At 47.7% G+C, this 19,856-nt stretch overlaps 1 protein-coding gene across 3 annotated transcripts in view; it reads right to left on the bottom strand.

Moving 5' to 3' along the window:
- Positions 1 to 11,246: 11,246 nt before the first annotated feature.
- Positions 11,247 to 19,856, bottom strand: part of WDR11 (WD repeat domain 11) — a 54,537-nt gene continuing 45,927 nt past the window's right edge. For all 3 annotated transcript variants that reach the window (XM_043925499.1, XM_043925500.1, XM_043925501.1), the window contains 9 exons: positions 19,460 to 19,522; positions 18,111 to 18,176; positions 17,175 to 17,352; positions 16,468 to 16,563; positions 15,797 to 15,962; positions 14,987 to 15,084; positions 14,385 to 14,530; positions 13,521 to 13,600; positions 11,247 to 12,187 (listed from right to left, as the gene is read on the bottom strand). In XM_043925499.1, the coding sequence (XP_043781434.1) occupies positions 12,033 to 12,187; positions 13,521 to 13,600; positions 14,385 to 14,530; positions 14,987 to 15,084; positions 15,797 to 15,962; positions 16,468 to 16,563; positions 17,175 to 17,352; positions 18,111 to 18,176; positions 19,460 to 19,522 (1,048 nt within the window). In that variant the 3' untranslated portion in view covers positions 11,247 to 12,032. The remainder of the gene's footprint in view (positions 12,188 to 13,520; positions 13,601 to 14,384; positions 14,531 to 14,986; positions 15,085 to 15,796; positions 15,963 to 16,467; positions 16,564 to 17,174; positions 17,353 to 18,110; positions 18,177 to 19,459; positions 19,523 to 19,856) is intronic.

Below are 19,856 nucleotides of genomic sequence, written 5' to 3'. Positions count from 1 at the left end.
CTATCTCCTGGAGTCTGCTCAAGTTCATGTCTGTTGAATCAGTGATGCTATATAACCACCTCATCCTCTGTCTTCCCCTGCTTTTCCTGCCCTCAGTCTTTCCCAGCATCAGGGTCTTTTCCAGTGAGCTGGCACTTTGCATCAGGTGGCCAAAGTATTGGAGCTATAGCTTCAGCCATCAGTCCTTGCCATGAACATTCAGAGTTGATTTGCTTTAGGATTGACTGGAGGGTCCTGGACTACAAGGAGATCAAACCAGTCAACAGCCCTAGCGGGTAAGTATAAGTCACCACCCCCATTTGGCAGGGGACTAAACTGAGGCTCAGAGAGGCATGGCTTGCTGCCTGTTGGCACACAGCTACGATGGAGCCGGGATTCTGACTAGCCGGTTTGACCCAGGGTTCAGGTTCTCAGCTGTTACACCGCACTGCGGCTGCCACGTGAGGGGCCTCTGCAGGCAGCCTGCTGTCACCTAATGCCCATTCTAGTGGCAGAACCTATGACCCACTCCGGGCACAGCCTGGGAGGTAGTGAGCACCCGTCCCAGGAGGCCTGTGAGCAGAGGCAGGATGGCCGCTTGGACGAGACCACGACAAGGCTGGCTTCCCACCCCCGGGGAGCCTGAGAAACAAAGTGGAAAGAAAGCTGCGGTGGCATGAATTATTCAGAAACTCCAAGGGCTGAGCAATCTCATTAAGTGTGTTCTGTTCTCAGGGTTTGCTCTTTGCTTTGTTTTTTGAAGTGTTTTTGTTTTCTTTCCTTCTCATGAAACTTCTAGACCTGGAGGAAATTGTTTGATGATCTCAATCCTCGCTTTGTGTGTATAAAAGAGTTTGTTTCTCTCTGGGAAAAGACATTAAATCCTTTTGCTTCAGCTGAGGGCAGATCAGTTCAAGGAGAGCCCTGAGGCTTGTTCTGGGAAGGCTCCATCTGTGTGGCTCAAGGGCCAGCCTCCTGCAAGTCCCTGGGTCACCCTTGGTCCCTTCACATGGGAAGTCCCAGAAATCCTGCTGAGAGTGTGGAGTCATTGCTCTGACCCCTGAGAATGACATCCCATACCCTGCATGAATCTCCACGTATCTCAGGGGACCATGTCCACCCCAGTCCTCAGTACAGATTCCACGTGATGCTTGGAGACAGCAGAGGAGAAAGAGAGGGTGAGCAAAGAGGGGAGACAGGCACTCCTGGTTAAGTGTGTTTAGCTATTGTTGGTTGAAACACAGTTACGCAGGATTCTTTATTACAGGACTTCTCAGAGCCTTTAGGTGTCTATGTGCATTGTGACAAGGAGACTTTAGACTATCTTGTTTTCCTGAATTATTTAATTCTTGCCTCCTTTTTAAGAGACTTTATTATTTGGAGCCCCCACCCCCCGCTGAGTTTTTTCCTGAGGGATGTATCAAGGGACTATCTCTTGCACATGTTCCTTGGCATCGCCTTTTGGAGGAAATAACCTTAGACTGTCCTCTATTAGGACCTTTTCTCTCCGCAGATGTTTTTCTCCACAAATATTTGTGGAGTCAGTCCCTAGGGTGAGCCAGCAAGGAGGCCAGGTGCTCTGGGGACATCTCAGGGAAGGATTCATCTCTCCTGTGGTTTTCTGAGTTGGGTTCAGAACTCAAGGCTAGGGCTTCTCATGGGCCTCTTTGCTCAAGGAGGGGACACGGCACCCCTCCCCTCCTTCCACAGGGGCAAAATGTGGACCTCCGGGCTAGACCCAGAGAAGGACGGCCCTTTAAAGGTCTCCTCCCTCCTCCCGGCCCTCCTCCCTCTGTCTTCCCTCTCCTCCCTGGCTCCACTTCGTGCTCAGGCATCCAGGCCTCCAACATCTCCCCGGGACTGGGAAGCTGTTTTCAGGGCTCAAGGCCACGGGGCGCTCCAAGCCAGATGGGGTGAGGAGACATGGCTCTGGCTGTGGAGATGGCCCCGGCAGGCACCGCCCCAGTGAAGCGGGGAGGGGGCTGCAGGGCTGCGGGCAGCGGAGATCTGAGGGCAGAACTGGGTCTGAAGGCTGGGGCTGTGTGGCTCTCACCGCAGACCAGTGCGTGTTATGGGGGAACCCTGACACCCTGCCGGTTGTGGGGGGAGTGGAATGAGCACGTTGGTTCTCTCCCAGCTCCTTCCTGATGATTCATGAGACCACAGAGAACCTGAGTTTCCTGGAGCTACACAGGCAGTTACTCCTGCTCACAAAACACAAGACACCTCCCTGGGCTCCGCTGATGGAGAGGAAGAGGACGTTTTCCAGGGACACTTGGAGCCTCATTAATCAGAACGTTAGGGATGTTCTGATCCTCACTGGGCTCTTTGTGAGAACGCAGAGGGGAGGAGGTGAGTCTTCTCAGAACCCCCAGGAAAGCACGCAGCTTCCCTCTGGAGCAGAGGGGCCTCCAGTCTCTTACCAACAACCGTCTCCCCCGAGACAGCACCAGAAATGAGAGCCAATATTCGTCAGTATTCATCCTGCCAAGCTGTGTCCCAAGAGCTTTTCAACTTAACGAGGGAAGGACTATCATCGAACCCATTGTACAGATGAGGAAACTGAGGCATGGGGATACTAGATTCGCTGGTCAGGGATAACAGAACTAGCAAAGGCAGAACCAGGAGTCAGACGTGGGGTGGGGAGTCCGGGGACAGGGCCAAGATTCCATGGAGGAGCAGCTCAGGGGGTTCAAAGAGCTGCTGAGAGGGACAGAGTGGGCAGAGCCAGCACACCTAGGTGGCAGGTGACAGCACTCAGGGGTCATTCCGCCTGCTCTGCCTGCGACCCCCTCCTGGCTTCCCTCACTCCCCACAGTACAGAGTGAAGTACCGGCTTTCCTGGACAGATTGCATCTTGGTTATCTACAGATTTCAGAGAAGAAAAAGCAATGAACATCATTTTCCTCTCTCAAAAGTGCTTTTTTTGTTTTTTCTGTATTCATCAACCACAGTAGAGATACTATTCAGTTAGTAACTACCCTTCAGTTAGTAAGTTTTCAGATAATCGCATTTAAATAAGATACCGTGTGCTAAAGGAAATGAAATATGATGAGGAAAAGATGTGTGAGGAGGCCTGTCCTGCTGCAGGTGCCAGGGGAAAATGGAAACTTTTGGAACACGATTGCCCAACACCTGTCGGTAACCTTTCTGGAACACTGCAGAATGTGGGGGCCACCCCAGGGCCCAGTCAGATGGGAAGGCCTCTGGTGCCCTAGGGGTGAGGACCAGGCTGGTGCCAGGCTGGTCTCAGAAGGCTGTCCGAGCCAGTCCAGGCCCTTCCCTGGGGACTTTAGTGTGAGCCTGTTCCCGTCTCATGGGCCAAGGCTGTCTCAGTACTGTGCCAGCCTCCACTCACATCCAGCCTCCTCCCAAAAGCCTAGTTGCATCAACCACAAGGTGAATTTCCTACTTTTATTAAAGATTTGTGGAGTCGTGGGAGAGAGCGCATTGCACATGGCATTTCTGAGAAAAATCCCCATTTTCACATGTCTTCTCCCAAAGCACCTTGATGACGGCACTGCAATGGGGCTCCGGACAAGGCTGGGGTGAGCGGAGCTGCTATCTCCAGCTTGTGCTCCTGCAAGAGCAGCGAGGCTGGCTTGCCTCTGCCTCTGCCTCCGGAAAGCAGCCCTCTTCATCGTCCCCACCTGCCTCGCCCCCTGCCCCGAGGCAGTTCAGCTCAGTTGCTCAGTCGTGTCTGACTCTTTGTGACTCCGTGGACTCCCTGTCCATCACCAACACCTGGAGCTTACTCAAACTCATGTCCATCGAGTCGGTGATGCCATCCAATCATCTCATCCTCTGTCATCCCCTTCTCCCGCCTTCAATCTTTCCCAGCATCACATTCTTTTCCAATGAGTCGGTTCTTTGCATCAGGTGGCCAAAGTAGTGGAGCTTCAGCTTCAGCATCAGTCCTTCAAATGAATATTCAGGACTGATTTCTTTCAGGATGGACAGGTTGGATCTCCTTGCAGTCCAAGGGACTCTCAAGAGTCTTCTCCAACACCACAGTTCAAAAACATCAATTCTTTCATGCTCAGATTTCTTTATAGTCCAGCTCTCATATCCGTACATGACTACTGCCCCGAGGCAGGGACGGTAATAAATAAGTCATACACACCGGCTTCCTGCTGCGAAGGCAGGGGCTCCTAGGACCCTCCCCTCTGGCATCCTGACCTTTCTCCCCCAGTGGCCCACTCTGCCCTCTGTGGCTCTGTCATTTCTCAGGCTCCTGAAGACTGAGGCCGGGGCCTCCACATCCTTTCCTCAGGGATGTCAACAACAGTAATGGAGGTTCGGCACATGTTCATACTGAGCAAAGGCCCATTCACAGGAAAGGAGACTTTGATGGGTGTGGGTTTCCTGCAAGGGCACCGCGCCTCCACCTGCTTTTGTGGGAAGCCAGACAAGGGCAGGCCAGCCCCTGCCTGGAAGGTGAGTCGTGGACCTGACAGCCAAGATGACTCTGCAGACCTCTCGAGGCCCTTCCTGGACACGGATCAGGTCCCACCAAGATGCACGGGCTCCTGGACAGGGGACCCGGGACAGAGACCCAGGCAGTATCTTAGATGATGGGCCGGGGAGGGGAGGACAGGAAGCAGGTCTCAGGGGCCCCTCAGAGGAGACGCTCCCTGCCACCTCTCACTGGGACAGCCCAGCCCTCCTGCTCCTCTTCCAGCCCCCCCCAGGCCCCCTTCTCCACGCATCCTTTCACTCCGCATTTATTTATCAAGGGCTTTCTGTGTGCTTGACCCTCTGCTGGGATCTGAGGGTTCAGGAAAGCACAAGGCTGACCTAGCCCTGCCTTCATGGAGCCTACAATCTCATGAGGAAGCCAGGGGTTCTGGAAAAAGGCAAGCAGGATCAGGGTTACTGGAGTATGGGACCTTGCTTGTAAGAGGAGATCAGAGGGCCCCGGCTGAGGTTGAGGTGACATTTGAGCAGAGGTCTTGGGGAGGGAAGAGTGAGCCCTGTGACCGGAGGGAGAGCGAGCTCCGGGCAAAGGGCACAGCCAGTGCAAAAGTGTTGAAGCGGAGTGGATTAGCACGTTCCAAGGCCAGAGTCATGGACAGAGGCTAGTTAGTGGGCGGGGCTAGACAACACAGCCGCTGCCACTGCTCGGTCACTCACTTACGCCGACTCATCTGTGACCCCAGGGACTGTACCCTGCCAGGCTCCTCTGTCCATGGGACTCTGCAGGCAAGAATACTGGAGTGGGTTGCCGTGCCCTCTTCCAGGGGATCTTCCTGACCCAGGGATCGAACGTGTGTCTCTTGTGTCTCCTCACTGGCAGGCGGATTCTTGACCTCTGCGCCACCCGGGAAGCCCTTAGATAATGCAGGGCCTCCCTTACGGACAAGCGTGGTTAAGAGCTTTGACTTTTAAGTGTGTTGGGAGCCACTGGAGAGATGTGGCCAGGGCAGCATTTGATGAGAATCTTGTGTCTAAAACATCACTCTGACTGCTCTCAGGGCTTCCCAGGTGGCGCTAGTGGTAAAGAACCTTCCTTCCCGTACAGGAGATGTAAGAGACACAGGCTCGATCCCTAGGTCGGGAAGATCCTCTGGAGAAAGGCATGACTTCCCACTCCACTATTTTTGCCTGGAGAACCACATGGACAGAGGAGCCTGGCAGGCTACAGTCCATAGGGTCACAGTCAGACAGGACTGAAGCAACTTAGCACACACGCACACACGCTCTATGACTAGACCACAGGACTAACATGGGAGCGGGGAGATGGCTAAGCTGCGGTTTTCTCCACCAGACCTGAACTCCCCTCAGGGGCAATGCGCTGGCCTGGCCACAGTGGACAGTCTCACTGGCCAGCAGGTCAGGAGCTTCTGCTCTTTCCTCTTCACCCCTCTGTCAGAGAAGCAGATGTCAGCTGCCACCTGGAGCAGCTGGTGGGAGCTGCTGCCCGGCTCTCTGATGAGCTGGCCCCCAGCTGGGCCCTCATGGGCGTCCAAGCAGCTGGTCCACACATTCCTCCCACCCGGCCCTGGGGGAGAAGTCCCACATTCCTGAAAAATGGAACCATTTGCTTGAGTTGGTTGTAGGCCCATTGTCCTGACCACATCTTTCCGTGCGCTTTTCATCTGCCTGGAGACCCTGGGCTCCTGCCTGCTCATCTTTCAGGGCCATGCTGACGCCCCTCCCCAGGAGCCCCCAGTGTCGCCTGCTCCCCATCCTTTCTGAACCGTGGGGCACCCTGCTGTGGGCCTCTCCAGCTCTGGTGTCTGCTGTGTCCTTTCAAGGCCACTCCCAGTGGATTGTTCCGCCTCCCCTGGGTGGGGTGTCCTTCCCTCTTGGGCCTGGGGCTGCTCCTCACCTCCCCACTCCATCCCAGCCCCCTGTTCTAGGGAAGGGCCCCTGCCCCCCAACCAGGTGTGTTGAGTCCCTGGCAGACAGTGGTGGCTCAGTCGGTACTTGGGAGCTTGGTGGTTCCCATGGGTAGGGCTGGGGTGGGAGATGGGGAGGCCTCAAAGGCTGGGGTGCGGGAAGGGGAGGTGAGTCTCAGGCAGGAGGAGGCTTGCTGAGTGTCCTGGAGACGGTCAGAGAGGAACCACTGGAAGCGGATGGAGCAGGGTTCTGGAGATGCCTCACGGAGAGAAGGAGGTCCACCCTGGCTCCAGACCAGGTCCTTTCTGCTCAAAACAAGTTTTCCATGATGCCAGTGGGGGATGTTAGGGATGCCCAGAGTCACTTCCCTTCTTCCTTTTCTCGCTCCCTTCCTCCCTGTCCCGTTCTGATCCCTGCTCCTGGCCTGTGTCACAGAAGCAAGACTCTCAGTCCTGAATGCAAGCTGATAGTCTCATCTGTCTTCTCATGAACAGGAACGCAAGCAGACCACACACGTTCCTGAAGAATTTCTAAAGACCTGAGCAGCGTCTAGACTGGCGAGCCCTCACATCTGTCACCTGTCATCTTCGCTCAACCATCTCGGGAGGCAGGCAGTATCATTGTATCAGTATCCTTGTGAGGCCCAGGTGGCAGCTTGTCCAAGGTCAGTCAGTTAGATGGCAGGGACACACCATCCCCAGGCCACGCTTTCCTCTTTGTTCCACAGTGTGGGCACTGGTGTTCAGAAGCACGCCTGAGCAAGTTTGCAGAGGCAAAAAGCAAAACCCAGGGCTTGACTGACAGTCACTCAGCTGGCCGGAGCGGGGCTCCAGTTGGCTCTCTGCAATGTGCCATGGCATTTCCAAGAACACAAGCAGATCAGATTCTTAATATCCCCTGAATTAACTAACGTTACACTTTCGCTAGAATACTATCCTCCAGGACAGCTGTCAGACTGCTTCATGGGACACAGTCTATTTCCCTTGGCCTATTCTTGCCAAACATTAGCTACTTTAGCAAGGGCCTATTGTTCAATTACATTCCCAGCTGGTATGAGCTCTAGACCACAGGGCAGTGAAATTAATCTGTAGAATTATATTTTGTCCTCGGACAGGTGGTTCTTTAAGAAAACAATCTGAGTGATTTCCCTCCAAATCAGGGGACCTGGGTTCAATTCCTGGGTCAGGAAGATCCCCTGGAGAAGGAAATGGCAACCCACTCCAGTATCCTTGTCTGGAGAATCCCATGACAGAGGAGTCTGGAGGGCTACAGTCCATGGGGTTGCAAAGAGTCGGACATGATTGAGTAACTAACACTTTCACTTTCACCCTGGCTGAAGCACTAAGGCTCTAGATGGTAGAATGTCAAAATATTGGAATAAAGTGAGCTCTTGCTATAGCAGAACACGTTAGGAGGTGCCTGGAGTAAAACTGAGATTTATTTTAAAATGCTGATAATGAAACAGCTCTTGGATTTAAAATTTTCTATCACCTGTTGATGTCAGCTATCATCAACTACCATCTGTTTACTCAGAACTGTCAAAAATAAGACTAGGTCAGTCTGAGAGATGCATGTTGTGTGTAGTTTCCCAGACCCACTGTCATGGGAACAGGGGTCCATGAGTCAGGTGAAAGTGAGTCACTCAGTCGTGTCCAGCTCTTCGCAACTCCAAGGACTTACACAGTTAACAGAATTCTCCAGGCCAGAATACTGGAGTGGGTATCCTTTCCCTTCTCCGGGGGATCTTCCCAACCCAGGAATCGAACCAGGGTCCCCTGCACTGTAGGCGGATTCTTAACCAACTGAGTTATCAGGAAGTCCTGGGATGAGGCTAACATCTTTCTGAAAAGAGCTAAGTTACAGTGCATCAGGGCTTCCCTGGTGGCTCAGACTATAAAGAATCTGCCTGCAGTATGGGAGACCTGGGTTCAATCCCTGAGTTGGGAAGATCCCTTGGAGAAGGAAATGGCTACCCCCTCCAGTATTCTTGCCTGGAGAATTCTGTGGACAGAGGCTACAGTCAGTGGGATCACAAAGAGCTGGACATGACTAACACTTTCACTTTCTAGGACACCTAGTCAGAGGATCACTGATCTGCACCCACAAGGACAACTGGGTGCAGCTGAAATTTCATCTCAAGTTGGCATTATGGACCTAGAGTAGCAGTGGGTGAATTTTTTCCTATAAAAGGCCAGACAGTAAAATATTTTAGGCTTTTTAGGACATACAGTCTCTGTCCCAAGTACTCAAATCTGTCAAATGAAAGCAGCCACGGACAAGGAACAAATGGGCGCGGTTGTTCCAGTAAAACTTTTATTTACGAAACAGGCAAGGAGCGGGATCAGGTCTGCAGCTTGCATTTTGCAGCCCTTTACCTCGAGGGTCTCAATGAGAGGTCTCTTCCTGTGCAGCCCCCCACCATCCGCCCATACCAGCCCACCCTACTTCAGTTTCAAAAAGGCCATAAACACAAGGGAAAACTGATCCAAGCTACATTTGCAGTGACAGGAGAATATCCTTTTATCTGATCTTAAATTCTTAACTATTTGTTCAGTCCTTCTGAAGCTATCATCACATGGTTTTTAACAGCCTTCTTGCCTAACTGCACTTGACTTTGCTATAAATAAACATGGAAAACAGAAAAGCTAAAAATCAACCCAAATCACCTATGGAACCTAGAATATCTTTCCTTCTTTTGTACTTGGAACAGTTACTTTCACCTTGACTAAGTCCTATTTCTCAGTGTCCTTGAAAAAAAATAAGTGGGCTTGGTAGTGTTAGTTGGCCTTTTTAAGTAAAAGAGCCAAATACTGAAGCAAGATGCCTGCAGGGACTCATCTGAGAGCCACAGTCACAGAAAATCTCAGTGGGAGAGAGGTGGGACTTTCATGGCGTTATTTTGCGTGGGTCTTGTGAGCAAACACATGCAAGGAGCCTTTAAGGACAGGAAAGACAGCGGGGCAATCTGCTCATCCAAGTGTCCACTGGATCCGCCCATCTAATTGGAGTTCAGCAGTTCTCAGGAGAACTGCATTCCTAAAGCCTAGCTCCTTTGCTTTTCTTCTTTTTAAAACACCAGAACACTCAAGTATTGGTAGAGCCAATTTAAAATGCGTTTACATTTTAATTGAGGGACTTCTTTCATTCACAAAATGAGAATGAGTCACTTTGAGTCAGTCAAATCAATTGTGAGCAAGATCTCAAAGAAATAAAGCCCTACTGGTTCAGAGAATATTTTCACTTGTCTGTCAATTTCTGCCTTGCAGAATTCTTTTATTCTAGTACAACTGCCAGTGTGTACCTGAACACTTGACTTCAATTGCAAAGTGCTGCTGAGGAGAATGAAATACTCTGCGTGATCACGAGCTCAGGAATCACAGACACCTGAGACTGTCCTCATGCAAGATGGAATCTCCAGGCAATTAACAGCCGAGAGAGGCACTGTTCTCCTATGGAGGTGAGGGCCACTCTGTAGAGAACTTCTGATATATGGTGCCTCTGGGAGGGACCTGAGGCTGGTATTGACACTGCCCCACTATTCGTTTTGGGAGAACAAAATGTCCTGCTCCCACTTTCAAAGCGATGGAAAGACCTAAAGCAAGAGCGTGGGGAGGCCCAGGGCTGGTCACCATCTGCAAAACAATCAGCAACAGAACAGGGAAAAGGTAACGCTGAGCGACAAGAGGCGCGAGAGGGTGGGTCTCACGCTGGCAGAAGCTCCCCCGGTTTCCCCGCTCCGCCCAGCCTGTTCACTGCCAAGGAGCGAGGCCTGACAAGCACGTCCAGGGGCGATCTGCACAGGGAGATGCCTGCTGCCCTGAAGTCATTGTCTCTCTCCTTCCAAATGCCCCGCTGCTGGTGTCACCCCGGGAAGCCTCCTTTGCTAAAGCACAGATAACCCAATGTGCTTAAAGTGCTTCCATGCAGAAGCAAGCTGAAGGTCAGACTCTTGAAAGTGATTCACTCACCCTTGTCTGCTCTTGAATTCAAATGCTCACCAGAGAGCAGTGGAGCAGTTCCAGCTTTCAGCCCACAAGGTCATGGGGAGAGGGCGGTTCGGGTTCTGCTCGGACCGGACTTTGAGTTGTGTCCTGACCCAGATTTGCTGCCACCCTAACCAGCTGGGCTGTGACACGGTGCAGGTTCCCAGGGCCTCTCTGCTCAGCACTGGCGGCTGAGCTGCTCTGCCTGGTCCTCTACGCACTCCCACAATCCAGCAGGAGATCACCGCCTATCTGTTGGCCTCCAATCCCAAGCACATTGAACTTTCAAATGCCCTCTGCTGGAATTTCTACTTCTTTCTCTTTGCTTACTAAGGCCGGCATTCTTTTCTCCCTTAGCCAGTTGATGGCTGAATTAATAAAGTCCATCCTCACAATCATTTTACCTACTAAACAATATAAAGAGAGCTGGGTTTGCCTCTGGCCTTTAAAAATTTGGTGGCACCTACCCCGGCAAAGAAAGGGCAAGAAGGTGACCAGCCACAGGACCAATGAGTGGATCCTGGGTCTCTTCTAGGACATTTAGCAAAAGCACTGGCCTGGGAACAAGCATTCCTGGGACAGGCCCTTCCTCTCCATGGACCTCAGTTCCTTGTTCGAGGGGTTTGATATCTAAGGGCAGAGACTACGATTCTATGTAAAAACACCTCCCGGTGGGTGTTAGTACATATGCCACCCTGGACGTCCAGGGGAAAGACAGGAAGGCCATTACCTCACCACTCAGAGTCACAAGCTGAGCCCTGCCCACCCAGGAACCCCAGCGCAGGTGTTCCACCCTGTTCTGTGTTGCAGCCCCGAGTTCCTGCAGCCTGGTTCTGGATTCAGCAAAGCGGCGCTGGAGGGCGAGCAGCTGGACCAACTCCTGAGGCGCCAGCACACCACCCGACGTGATGCAGAGCAGCTGAGAGGACACAAAGGCCTGGCTGGAATTAATTCCCTTTTTATCATTTCTGTAAGTTACACACATTTAAATTTTTAGCAATAATTTATAAGTCACATCTCATATAGTTCAGTCATTGGAAGAATACAAAGACAGAAAATTATTAGAGCACAGTCTTCAAAGAGGAGGTTACTGTAACCCATCACAGAAGGAGCTAAAATCCCAAATATCTAAGACTCCACAGACAAAACCTAAAGCTTACAATTTCTCTAAGAGCCTATACACTTGAAATTACAAAATTCAGCAACTGCCTAACCAAGAAATGAACAGTTCTGTTTTCAAGGTAAGAAAACAAGGAATACCATGGTAAGTCACCTTTACTGTTTAAATGTTTCTGCTCTGTTTATACCTTGAATGGCTGTATATACACACAGGCAGAGCACGTATTTCAGTATAGCTCTCACAAGCTGCTTTTACTACAGATTTAATTCTAGTCTATGTGAAAAGCAATTCAATTGCTTGGATCTTAAATTTTTAAAAAATGAAAAGCATTTCTAGGGACTCTTAAAGCTGTCTGCCAAAGTATAAAATGTTATACTTTCAATATCTGAAGCATTCCTGTCTTTCTCTGAGATAAATACAGGTCCTGGGACTGGCTTCTTATAGCATAAATGCTCACATACTGTTGTGCATACATGGTAAACAGTCCACGAGGGCCCCGGAGGGGACGGGACCCTCGTAGGTCTGGCTGTGACCGTCCACAGCCAGACCAACACCTCGGCCACTGCTCTTGAGGCCAGGTGCCCTGGGGCACAGAGACTGGTCACTCTTCAGTCAGTCAGTTCTTGCTTGGGGGATTCCAGTTCGGTCAATAAATCTCTGCCAGCTGCTCCAGCCTTTGAAGCAAAAAGAACTGCTCCCTGTTTAAACCCGAGGTTCTTTAAACTTCGGGCATAATCTGCATAAATAGCAGAGATGAGCTTCTGTAAACTGCAGTTAAGGAAGAGAAGGGCAGAGAGGGCTCCAGCAGGTTCCCACAGGCTGGAAACAAGGACCAGCTCCGCCAGGGGAGGGCAGCGCGGGAGGAGCACAGGGAGCTCTTCTGGGGGAGGGCAGCTCACGGCGGGGGAGGTGAGGTTTCAGTCTGCAATGTCCCTGCACTGGCACCAGCTGAGCCCAAAGCCCGACCTCCTACAAGACCCAACTAACATGCCCTCAGATACTCCAAGGTCTAAATGCACTTAAGGAGTAGAGAGGGAAGGATGACAGAAGAGAAATACATGTGCAAACCCTTGAGCTGCTTGCAAGCCTGAGAGGTTGGCATTTAAGGGGCAGATCCAGCCTCACTGAGTGGCTCAGATGGTAAAGAATCTGCCTGCCATGCGGAAGACCTGGCTTTGATCCCTGGGTTGGGAAGATCCCCTGGAGGAGGGCATAGCAACCCACTCCAGTATTCTTGCCTGGAGAAATTCATGGACAGAGGAGCCTGGCGGGCTACAGTCCATGGGGTCGCAAAGAATCAGACACAATTGAGTGACTATCACTTTCACTTTGGGGATGTTAGACAGCCCTGTCCCACTGTGTTCTGATATCCAAAACAGCTCCACTGAATCAGAGCCAACTCCACCAGTGCCGAGATGCATGACACTGAGTTCAATTTTCTGTTAAAAAAAAATACAGAAAAATAAAAACATGACATGTAGATATGAGGCCACAATGTAACCATTCAAGAAAAAGTGCAAGGAGAACAACAAGGCCTCTGCAAACACAAGGACCTGAGAGTAGGATTCTCAAGCTCCTTCTTTTCAAAGAAAAACATGTGACTCAAGTGACGGGCGGAAGAACTGACATGCTCCTGCTCACACGGGGCCCACCGTGACCTGCCCAGGTAACACGTCTCTCTGAAGTGCTGCTGCGTCTCGTCCCACGTTAGCGCGTCCCTGCCGGTAACAGCAGTCTTTCTTTTTAATCCATTCTGGTGTGCATTTATTCCAGCAGAGCCTCCTGTACCTTTCCTACACTACTAGTTCCTCTATCTTCTTTGTAAGTTCAAACAAAACATCACAAAATCTGGGCTCCCTCCACTTCACAGCCCTTCCTGGCTCTCCATTTATCTCACAGCTGATGCCGGTGGGGCAACAACCTTCTTTCTGATTTGTCGCTTCCCATTTCTCCCTTTTTCCTGACTCTGAGCAGTCAGAACACAGATTTTTCTCCATACAATACTTTCCTCCCAGGCAGCACAGCCAACGGGGATGCTTAAAACCCACTCACGGCATCTGGTTCCCCCTCAGCAAACACGTCCCAGCAAAGGATATCTGTGTCCTCACTGACTTCAATGGCTCCGTACTTGAGACAAGCTTCCATAAACAAGGCTGCTCTGTCGAAGTACCTCATGCTGCTCAACAGAACACAAAGCGCGTCAGGAGCTGTGGCTTTCATCATCTGGGGGTAGGACCATCCCAGGGAGTGTTTCTATACAAGGACTTGTACATACTCTCCATAGAAGCCCGAGGGCTGCGTGAGGCACACCAGCACTGGTCTCTGCCCCAGCTTAGAGGAAAGGAGAATTCTCATGCTCCAACCCATTGCTGTTTTCTATTAACTCTTATAAAACATTTGTGAAATCATTGAAATAAAGACAGGACAAGAATCCTATCTTGTCTGATCTACAGAGACAGGACAAAAATCCACAAACCCAGGTCCAGATTTCACAAGTAACTTTCTGTCGTATCTGCCTCAACCTACCTCCCTTAGTTTTAAATAAATAAAATGTCCTATGGTAAGTGATAAGCATTAATTTCCCTTCAAGGTTCTCAGAGGGGACACCTCTAACTTGCCACACGTTCTTCCTCCTTCCTACTGCTTTTCTGCCTTTGTCTCAGTTGTTCTACTCAAAGCTAAATTGACCTCAATTCTTTTTAAATATTCTTTTTAAACAGTTAACTATTAGGTTTGACTAGCAGATTGGCAGAGAAGTAGCAAAGTTCCTACACCAAAAGAATAATGAATAAGCATGGGCTGTTTCACTCCCTTTAGGTTTTTTTCTAAAAAATAAACCTAAAATATATGCTTCTCCCTTCACTCCCAACATCAAGGACTACCACTTTCCTGGCAGAGCCTCATGAGCGTGAGGTGGTGAATCCCGGGTGGTTCTGACCAGCCATGGACAGCGGGTGTACCTGTGAAGCGTCTCGGCCACGCTGGAAAAGCAGCCCAGGGAAAGAAGAACCAGAAGGGCCTTGGACTTCTGGTTCACTTGAGGGGAGCAAAGGTGGTCAACCCATCGTTTCAAAACGTCAGCACACTCTTCAGAATTTAAGCGGACCTGAGAAAGATGCTCATGTTAAAAAGGACACCCTGCACTATGCTGAAAGAAAAAAGAATTCAGTTGAAATAGATCAACAGATCTCATGTTGTTACCATGAAACAGAGCTCATCTCTGCGTTATGACACAGCCCCTGCTGCTGCAGCACCGTGACCAGAGGTGACAGGGACCTACACCTCAGGACCAATGGGTCCAGGACCACCTCTTCACTGTACGTAGTCTGGACTCACACCCCAGCAGGGACAGGAGGCAGCTGCTTTCACTAATTGCTACAAATGCAACCTCCACTTTGCAGTAAGAAGAAATGCAATTTATATGCGAAGAAGATGAAAGTTGCTAAGAAAATATTTGTAAAGCCGCTTTGCAGCCCAAAAAAATACCTTCAAAATCATGAGTCAAAAATTCAAGATTGAACTTTCCCGCCTAAAGTTCCAGGCACCTATTAGAATCACCTACTTTGGCAAGCCACGCTGCCCGGTTCCACTCGCCGTAGGTCTGCAGGTAGCGGCAGGCATCCGCAGCTTTGTCTATCAGGCAGAGCAGCTGGACGCCCTCTGGAAGACAAGACAGCAGCCCCGTGAGTAAGGCTGGAGCTGTCTCTCTGGCGACTCACTGAAGGGTAAAACCACCATCTGACTTCACCTGGTCTTGGACATCTTATACCTACTGGAGACATGACTGACTTAAATTTTAAAATGAAGTATTAAAATAGGGTTTTACAGTGTTGTCACTCAAGTAACCTGGGTTGGCAGTACAAATACAGTCCAGAAAACAAGAGTCAAGACTATCTCACTCACTGGTTTTAACGTTTAGAGTGCCCATGTTTGTCCAATTTATGTATATTATTCTGGCAATTATTAATAACACCGCTTTTACTCTTTAAAAATGCACTGGTCTAGATGCCTAAATTATATGGTCATCTTATAATATGAGGGCTTCCCTGGTGGCTCAGATGGTAAAGAACCAGGAGACCCAGGTTTGATCCCTGGATCAGGAAGATTCCCTGGAGAAGGGAATGGTAACCCACTCCAGTATCCTTGCCTAGACAATTCCATGGACAGAGGAGCCTTGCAGGCTACAGTCCATGGGGTCACACAGAATTGGACACAACTGAGCGACTAACACTTTCATTATGTAAACTGCTAGCAATAATTTATTTTTCTCCAGTGTATATAAAAAAGAAAGAAATATTCCTAATAACCAAATACTTTCCTAGGAATGGGTCTGATTTTTCAGAGTACTGACAAATATACCCCTATGCCTCACCTGCCAGTTTTCCGTTGGCGATCATATTAGTTGCCACAAGCTTGATGGTGCTCTGGGAGGGGCCTGACGAGGTGACGGTGGTGACCAGGCAGGCTTTCAATGAATCACAGTAATAATGCTGGTTGTCTGCGCTGGTTTCCAAAAGCAACTGTACGGCTCTGTCCGTCTAATAAGGCAAACAGTTCTTCTAGTTATGAGGCCATTTTCCTCCAACATAACCCTTCAAGATTCGTAATTTGGAACACTGAAGTTTTCAGCTTAAAGAAGACTTTCATTGTCAAAAATTATCCATAAACACATTGTTTACATGTATACAAGTTGAACAAAACTGCAACACTGCTTCTTTAGAACAACTGTAAAACCACAGTCTGGTTTACACAGGTACTTATTTAAGCTCTGTACTAGTCAGACAAAACCAAAACAAAACAAAACTAGGCAGGCCTCATGTGACATTATGGAAACCAAAATTACAAGTTGGTTTACCATATATTTTTGCTTTCTCAGAACGTCTGTTGGTCTTATTTTGAGAGAAAGCATATATTTACACTTATACTTTCAGGGAAATGTTATGGTGTGTGTGCACGGTGTTTGTGTGTGATATAAATGATGCTCTAAAATACTAATCAACCATCAACTCCCTGAAACATGAAAACAGATAAAAACTGACATACTTGACCCAAGAGAAGCAGCTGGTCTGTACATTTCCTTGTATGATCATAAGTTGACCGTTTTACTTCCTGAAGATTAACCCTTTCCAACTGAAATTTCTAGAGCAGAAAAAAAAAAGAGAAAATTGAGTCTGGATTTTAAAAGTTTTGAATTATTTAACTATTAGTAAACATTGCTTAGACTTCTGAGTCAAAGAAGAAGTCCAACAATTTAATAAGAATTTGAGAAGAAAAAAATGTTGAAATGTACTATAATCTGTGTGCATGTCTGCCTGCTTACAGAAACTGGCACTTTAGTAGAGCTGGAAGAAAAATCCCTATGTGTAATTCAGTACTCTACTGGAGGTTAAACAAATTATGAAACTACCTTTATATATATAGAACAGCAAATTCAAACCAAGTAAATTAAGTATTTGTTATTTATAGAAAATTAGTAACATGAGAAAATTAAAATGAACCAAGTTAAAAATTTTTAAGACCCCCCCCCCCCAAAATTAAAAGGCTGTTAATAAAAAAATTTTAATGTCTACTAAAAACTCAGTAAGTGTTTATGAGCTTTTCAAGTCCTGAATCAGGCCTTTTTTATGTGACTGTGCCGAGAGACTCGTTTCTGTTATGTGGACCTTTACTGAGTACAAAGTTTCCCAACTTTAAGATATTTACAAAGAAAGACATAGCTTTAAAGGTTTTTAATATATGAAACGTAATACCTGAAAATAGGCGTTTTCACAGAGGACGTCGTAACATATATCTAGCGGGTTGTTCACTCTGTCCCGAGGAGCGGCTTCTTTAGCCACTGGTGTGCTCACGGCCTTTTCCTGGGACAGGCTGTGCAGATAGTGGGCGGCAACAGTCCAGAAGTGCAGCTCCGATTCATCACCATAAAGCCTGGCCAGGGTGAGACCACAGTCTCCACTGACCTCACGCAGCAGCGTGGGGCCTGGATGGGGGCTCCCCACGGCAGCCTGAAGTGCCAGGAGCATGGTGCTGGCCCGTGAGAGACCACATGCTGGCTGGTGGAAGAGCTGAAGCTGCCAAGTCCTCCAGCCCCGTTACTGGCTCTCAAACAGCACAGGGCCCTGACTGCACGGGGCCCCTTCCCACCCAAGCCTTCCTTTGTTCTGTTAAGAGCAACACCATGGTACTGTAGCCTGTGCTATTATTTACCTGGTTTGCCATCAGCACATCTTTCAATCTGCACCAGTTAAGGAAGAAGTTCCTCTGGGATCACTGACTATATAAGGTGTGGAAATAATATGCTCTTTATTCTCTGGGGAGTGAAGGGAATGGTCTTTCTTATAAGGGATGGCTCTACTCTAAGTAAGAACTTATAGGTTATTACTTCTAAATATAATCTAAATATAACTTATGGGTATACTTAGGACATGTCCCTTGCAGCTGATATTTTAAAAAGCTATCTGTAGAATGGAGTCTTTTTAATAGAGAAGGCCTAGATCTCATGTTTTTTTTCTTTTTCCTATTTGTAATACTACTTTCAAAACAATCTGTAAGCCAACTATAAAGGATGAACTGATATATTTTCTAAAATTCCAAAGAGTTTGGTTTTAACTAACAACTCTTGATGAAAGGAGTGAGTTAACCTGAAATTCCCTGTCTCTTACACAGGACACTTCAAATAGTGTTACCTTGAAACAAGCAGGCATCTCTGCAGGAGAGTAAACTCCGAATCGAGCAAGAGTTTCTTTATGTCACTGCAGGCAGGAATCCAGACAAAGGCAAGACAGAATTTTTGAATCCATCAATAAAGGAGATAAATCAATACACTCTTAAAATGGAAAATTCTACCCAAAAGATATGATAAGAACCTACAAAAGAAGTCACTTTGCCACGGCCCTAAAACTGCAAAAGCTTACAGAGCTTAGACAGCATCTAGGCTTGGAGAAGTGGAACCCATCAACCACTGCAGCTTAAGGTTCTAATTCTGATTTACCTTCTTGAAGCAGCTCAACTCCCATTCTAAAAAATATGAACAGCTACCTAACTACAGGAATAAGAAAGTCATTGTTGATAAAATGACTTTAGTAAATGATCATCAGGAACACTCTATACTTCAGAGAAGATGCATTCAGAATTTATTCTTCAAAGTACTGAAAAATTGAAATATATAAGGAAGAAAGGCTAGTGTTTCATAAATTGATATTTCTACAATAGCCCATTATAGACTATGACCTGTGTGCTACACCATACCATTGTGGAAACAATAAATGAAATGGCATTGCCCTGATCTTTTCAACAGAAAAAAAAAAAGAAAGAAAGAAAAAAAAAATAGACTTTATAAATCAGAAAGAAGAGGAGATAGTCTTTAAATCTATTCTTTTCCATTTAAACATAAACGTTAACCTTGGGACAGAGAAGAGAAAAAAGTAATTACTTTGAATTTGACATCAATATAATATTCCCTTAGCATTAATTTATTAAGTATTAAAATATATGTGATGGATTCTAGATTGCCAAGATATGTTTTCCCAAGAACTCCTTGTGGAGTCAAGTTTTTCTACTTCCTTTCCGTAGAAAAGGAATAACACTCCTTTCCAGTGTTATTCACAGTACCTATCTGTAAATGCTCTTGACTCTAGGGAACACATTAATTTCTTAGCCAGAATTGTGCACACACAGCAGCTGACACAGAGAACTTATCTCAGGAGAGAGAAGCTGACACACAAGAATTGCCCTGTGTACATCCATCCTCTAACATGAGGCTTCGCAGGGCATTTGTGCTGGAGGCAGGCTAGCTACAAGGCGGCTTACCCCACTGCTTCATCTCCTGCCCTGACATGAGACCACAGCAATGTGAAACTTACTTCCACAAAACAAAGACTCTAAAGGGAAACAAACTGAGGCGAAGAGAAGAGTCTCTCCATGGGCCACTAATATTTTCCAAAACAAGGCTTATTTTAACTTTAAAAAGTCTAAATCATTATGTTCTTCTTTTTCATAATCTTATTCTCTAATAAAACATAGTCAGAGTGCTTACTTAGACAATGAGTTCAACTGCTCTTGAAGGAGATTCTTTATTTCTTCATTTTCTGGATAATCACTGTGCCAAGAAAATATTTTAAATGAGTTCATTTTTTATTTACCACCATTTATTTCTTCACCAGGAAAAAAAGTTTTGTTAATACAGAAATAACTTCTTTGTAGTCCTTGGTTAAAAAACTGCATGTAGACTGAAATAGCAATAGACTACTCAGGAACCTACCAATCATCTTTAATGTCTGCTTTTATCTTATTGAGTCAAAACTGAGAAATGAACACACAAAGTTTCTCTGGCTTTCAAGAAACCAGAAAATTTATTAGTGAGCTCTAAAACTATCAGGTTTAGATTCATATTAATAAGGAACTTAGCAATGGCTACAGGAATCTGCTCGTTG

This window comes from Cervus elaphus, chromosome 15 (genome assembly GCF_910594005.1).
Source record: "Cervus elaphus chromosome 15, mCerEla1.1, whole genome shotgun sequence".
In the NCBI taxonomy this organism is placed as follows: Eukaryota; Metazoa; Chordata; class Mammalia; order Artiodactyla; family Cervidae; genus Cervus; species Cervus elaphus.
The sequence above is the reverse complement of the archived record's forward strand: the minus strand, read 5'-3'. Positions and strand labels throughout refer to the sequence as shown.